General features: G+C 41.1%; 1 protein-coding gene across 1 annotated transcript in view; it reads right to left on the reverse strand.

Moving 5' to 3' along the window:
• DCBLD2 (discoidin, CUB and LCCL domain containing 2) overlaps positions 1–5,039 on the reverse strand; it is a gene marked incomplete at both ends in the record, with an annotated part of 33,640 nt that extends 28,601 nt beyond the window's left edge. Inside the window, one exon of the mRNA XM_009705107.1 lies at positions 4,865–5,039. Within this exon, the coding sequence (XP_009703409.1) occupies positions 4,865–5,039 (175 nt within the window). The remainder of the gene's footprint in view (positions 1–4,864) is intronic.
• Positions 5,040–6,000: the final 961 nt, after the last annotated feature.

The raw sequence follows: 6,000 nt of genomic DNA on the forward strand, positions 1-6,000 counted from the left end.
TGTTGATCTGTGTGCATGAGAGGACTATTTGAGAACACATAGCAGAGACAGATGTCAATTCCTAAATCAATCACTCCTGAATAGGCTGTTGTCAGTACACAGCTGAACGAGTCTCTTGCTTTCTTTCCACCCTCTCTGTCCCACAGCAGACCTACTGCACTTGCAGAATAGACCAAGCCCTTCGCAGAAGCACCAGAACACTTGCACATACACATTACACCTGACATTTGCTGGAAGGTCTCCAGATATGCATTGAATTTCATGTGTCCTGAGGACCACATTCACAGCAAACATGAATAAGCTCGGCTCTTCACCAAAACACGTGTTAGAAACACGGGCACCCCTGAAGAAGCTGGTAGAGGAAAGCAGACTGCTGTTGTCAGGAGAACCATTCATCTCTTCTGCAGGCGCCTTCAAATGCAGTCTGGATGAATTATCCTGACAGATCACATATGACCCCCGGGCTACGGCACATTGGTGTCTGATGCAATCATGCAGATGATTTAAAATGATTTCTCATACCCAAGTCCTTTACACCAATAAAATACAGAACTCGAACCAACACAAACATACCAAAATGCATTGGATAATAAGAAAATGTGAAATTTGATAAAATGAGAGGATACTGCACAGGCAGGAGTGGGTGCTAAGTACTCTATTAATACCCACAAAAAAGATTAATTATTCTTTATAGTTGTTGAAGTCAATTAATCAGAACTTTTTCCCCCTGAGTTTGGCTGCTGTTAGTGACTGCTAACCTCATTCTCACTACCAAAACATGTTAAAAATCAATCTTTAAGACCACAGAATGCTTTCCCATTCCTTACTTGGAGAAGAGAGAATGATAAAATGAAGACATCAGACAGTTTAAGATTACAGTCTATAAGGCATAACTGATGCATATCAAAACACCGATCTCAAATGTGGTGCTGCCTTTTGAACAGACTCAATTTAACCAGTGGGTTTCCTGAGAAGATTTTACATATACAAGCTATGATTGTCTGTCAGTTTGTGACTACATACAGGATATAATTAAATCTTTCTTAACTCAGCAAAGGTAGAACCAAATCTATTAGAGTTATGTAAGCAAAAAGGTATCTGAAAGCATCCATTTTAACTCCAAATACACAACTCTTTCTGATTCAATGCACTATTGTAATTTCTCCTCTTCTGTTTAGCTCCTGTGCTCTGCATTTCCCTGCTCTTTATCAGTGTGCCACTAAAAGACACCTTTTGGCATCTACTTTGTGCTTTTCTCACTGTGGGCAAGAAAGTTTACACAACCAACAAAACCGTTCCATGAATAAGAAACACTGAGGAATTAAGACCAGAGACATCAAATTCTAAATAGTTTTTTCAGGTATTTTCAAATGTCCATATTTGTGTCCTCCAAAGTCATTGCCGTTTCCACCAAACTCCACAGAACTATGTTCTTCAGGAAGGAATCTGTTCTTCTGTCAGAATTAATATTCTTAACAAGCCAACAAGCACCCAGTCCACTTTCATTGTTATGCCATTTATTTGCCTCAGTAACACACTGGTTTGAGCATTTCAGATTAGCATTGCAGATCAGCATTACAGCTGTTTCACAACATAAAACACCCCACACTACCACAAGTGAGGCCATAGCTCAATAAACAGTTGAAGGCACTTTAAACTAGTGCAGCCACAGCCAAAAGCAAACCTTGTCTGGCTCTTACGTTTGGCCACTCGTTCTCACACCCTTCCTGGTACTGGAGGTAAACACTTCTGCAGCCACATGGTAAACCAGACCAAGGACTTGAGATAAAAATAGCTGTTAGTTTTAACCTAGAGCAATCCCCTAATTTATTTTAGTGTGCACACGCAGCAGTGCTTTCCCTAACAGAGGGACAGGACAGTGTGAGAGTAGGGAAACACCAGCAGCAGCTTCTTTCACCAGCACTGCCAGCCCGTGTTTGCCTTTTCAGCAACCTCGAATCCCAACCAGAAATGCAGAAGCCATCCCTCCCCTGGGAAGGCCGGTCACACAAGAGTGGCACGCTGACTTCAGGAACGGAGCTGGCTGATGATGAACCAGTGTCCCTACCCATTCCCACCGCCCAGCGTTCGATTTCAGCCTCTCCGAGGCAGCTCGGTGTGCAACTGCCAGTGGTGGGGCAAGGAAAGGAGGGCAGGTGGGGTTACGGGTGTCTCAGCTTGGATTGATTTACGTGCTGTGGGGCACCCTTAGAAGGGTAATGACATTACAGGTAGAGGTTTAACAAAGATAGGAACAGGACAAAAGGTAAAGCACAATAAGCATTTTGCCTTTCAAAACGTTGGCCACTCAGTAGTGCGGGGGGGGGGGGGGGGGGGGGGGGCAGAGGCTGATTCTTGCTCTATAGAAAAGTATGAAATTTAAGATGCCATTACAACAAAATTTTACTGCTTTCATTTACAACACTAGCCACATGCTGGGCTAGTGATAATTAGCACTTTATTATTTTCACCTGTACACAAGGCTTTTCAATCACCATCTCTGGAAATGCAGTCCTAGCTTTCAGCCACTGAATTTTACACAAAAGACTAACACTTAGCCTTGCTAAATTTAACATTCAAAACATGGTAACATTTTAAAACAAATTATCTCAAGTTATTAAATCATCAGAATAGGCAAGACATTTGCTTCCTCTGCTATCATGTACTAACCAAACCAACTACTACAAAAGAACAGAAAAGAAAGATTGGCTGTGTAAGACTGTGTTGCAGAGCTTTTGCTTATCGATGTCAGAGAAACAATGTGAGGAAGTCCCCAGGGACAGCTATGACTTGCTGAAAGAGTATGCAGCCAAAAGCTGCCTACAAAGACAGGCTAGCCATGGTGAAAAGTGATTTACATGAGGACTCTGTAAGAGGGTTCTGCCTTCAATGACACATAATGCAGAAGCCCTCCTGATCTGCTGCCCATGCTGAATCACAGAGACAGCTCACATTGTATGTTGTCTTCTGTCTGGCACACGCAGCTTGCCCGCTTCCCAAGACATACCATTTACTTAGCAATCTGCACCAACACTTTCATAAAAATAAACACTCTTGTGCTTCAGTGCTCGAAGTGCTACACAGCAGAAACACAGCTGATGAAGGAAATGAAAAATAACACACAGAGAGTCACATAAAACTCTACGAGAATAAGCAGTAGCCATGGTCAGATTAGGCTTCAAATCTCTTGTAAAGTCTTCAAACTCCTCACCACACCAGGGCCAAATGAAATTTCGTAAGTCTTACATAAGTCAACAAAGAAGCAAAAAATCCTCCAATCATACCAGTAATTCACATGCTAAATTAACACTATAGTCATTTATTTTCCCTCTTCCGTTATCAGTTCACGAGACCACGCCGCCTACACTGTCGATCCACGTTGGCATACACTGATCTAAACACCAGCCGCTGCAGTACCGCCTTGCCATTTATGAACAGCTGTGCCTTCCCGCCCTGCCCGCCGCTTGTTGTACCCTCGCTGAGCTGTACAGCAGTTCTATACCCAGGTTACCACCCTCTCTGCCTGTTACTGAGTAAGGGTAGGGGTAGGGGTCAATGGGGGTCTACATCACGGGAGCCTGCACAATGGAGAGGGAGCAAGGTAGGGCCAAGGAAGAGAGTGCGAGACAGCAGCAGCCAGTGGTAAAAAGCACGTTTGGCTACCGTGGAATCAACAGAAGCCGTCAGGAAGGAAGCTGATGGTTTGGGTACCTGAACAACAAGCAGTGGTGCACCTAGATGCTTTCAAAATAAAAACCTCAAAAAGCAGGCTGAATTATTTGCACCCTATAGCTGCACCAACAGTGACTTTAAATATCAGTTTCTAACCCTCTTTAAAGTTTGTCATCCAACTGATGAAACAGTAACACTCCACATCTCTACACCAGTACTTCCTTCTGCCTGCATAGGTGACATACAGCATCATCTTAATTTCCAACACTCCTTTTCAACTCTAATTTCAAAATTACAATGGGGACTGTTTGGGGTTTTCCCATTGTGAACAACATGGCTTCATTCTAGCATCACGAAATATAATACACAATCTGTTCTAAAAGGTAATTCATTCCTCATTTTGCCTTGCAGATGTTCCCTTAAAAAGAAGGTATTTTCACACTTGTGACCCTCTATGAATACAATCAATAAAACAAACATTATGTACTACTGGATAATAAGATGATTAACTAGGAAGATGATAGTAAATTTACACGCTTGAGTCGCTGGTTTTCAAGTGCCAAAATGATCATAAAAGTATAGCAAGAGCATGTAGGAAGTCAGTAGCGTGTGAAGCTCCAATAAAAACTGCGAACTTTAAACTTGCCCACCACCTTTGTTGTAACTTCTTCACAGCAAGAAGAAAAAGATGCATTGTGTTGCAGAATTGCAGACCTTGAAAACAGCTCTTTAAAAACAAAGAGATAAAGTAATGAAAATGCTTTACTTGACATTTTCAAACATACTTGAGAAAAAGATAAAAACTGATCACCACTGGACTTCACATGTAAGTGTTCAAAAGCACTAAATTTAATGCACTTCTCTTCCACCCTTGTCATACTAAGACGTATTTTGACACCTGTATACAACAGCATAGAAATAGAAAGTAACGGATAATGTGGTTCAGGGCTTCCTCATTTCACAAAACTCATGGATTTGTGAAAGAAAAATTAAGCACCAGTGGCTTCTTTCCACCACACCAAACAGTTAGGTAAGATGTTTTTCCCCACATCTTAACCATTTTGGAGCAAAGTTAAAATGACCAGATACAGATTTAACTGGCTACAGTCCTGCTAAAAATGCAACAGCTGCCAACTGTGAAAACCTTTGTGGACTTGCTGGTAAACATAAGTGCACAACATACTCCACATACATGCCACATCACTGCAGTAAACCATCCTTTCAGAGTCAAAATCTCCTAACTCCAAGAAGTAACCTAGCAAGACTGCATCACTGTAATTCACCTTCGGTTTCCATTGCTTTCCTAATTCATCTTTCCACTCGAGATATTGAGGATCTTTCACCTGCCTCATTCCTGTGGGGTTTCTCTATACAAAAAAACATTTACATCCAAGCAGCTATACAAGTTGCTTGTCTTGCCAAGTCTAATTAATATGCCACTTTAGTTTCATCTCAATATAAAACTAGAAGTGCAAAAATAGGACATATAAAAAAGAACTGTGACAAAACTGATAAAACAGTTCAGTGTTTCTATCCCCCTCCATCAATACCTGAGGCTGCAACTGGGCACTGAAACAACTACTACTACTCCTCCAAGAGACAGCAATTGAGACCTGAAAAGATTTCCTCTTCACGGTTAATCAACATTTGAGTTCTTAGGATTGCCCAATCTAAGTCTAGAAAAACCACAAATAGATCACTGAATACGAGCAGAAAATGACATTTAGGGATGAAAAATAATTAACCCTTTGCAAATCTGGAATAATTTTACAAAATACTTATTTACAAGCTTTCTTTAAATGCCAGACCAAGATCAACAGTATTAGTGTAATATGACAGACAGCATCACTCTGGGAAGCTTTTACATCATCATCTTTTTTGAAACTGGGACAGAGAAGTTATCTGCTCACAACCATTTACAGAAGCATACCAAGCTTTTCAAGTTCCCTCTTCCACCACTAATAATATTTCTCAAGGACGTATCAAATGGTTATCTCCCACAGCACTTCAAACGAAGAACCACGAATATCAGCGTATTGTTTAAAGAAATGGTTCTATCGGAAGAATCGCCGTGGGGGAGAAAAGCTAAAAAAGAGAATCCACGTGGCTTCATGCACAATACATCGAATTTCAGCAAGGCTGATAATCCAAAGATCAGCAGCTGGCAGGATTATCATTCTGATAGATACTATATACTATTCCGATCTCGGATGACAAAACCTCTTCCTTAAACTAAAAGTAAATTTGGAAAGAACTTAAAAAATCTGGAAGGAAGTTTTAGAGCAGGGATTAACAAGGGAAGTGTTTAATAAAGCATATAGTTGATCT

The sequence above is a fragment of the Cariama cristata genome, unplaced genomic scaffold (assembly GCF_000690535.1).
Source record: "Cariama cristata isolate BGI_N322 unplaced genomic scaffold, ASM69053v1 scaffold11850, whole genome shotgun sequence".
NCBI classification, from domain to species: Eukaryota; Metazoa; Chordata; class Aves; order Cariamiformes; family Cariamidae; genus Cariama; species Cariama cristata.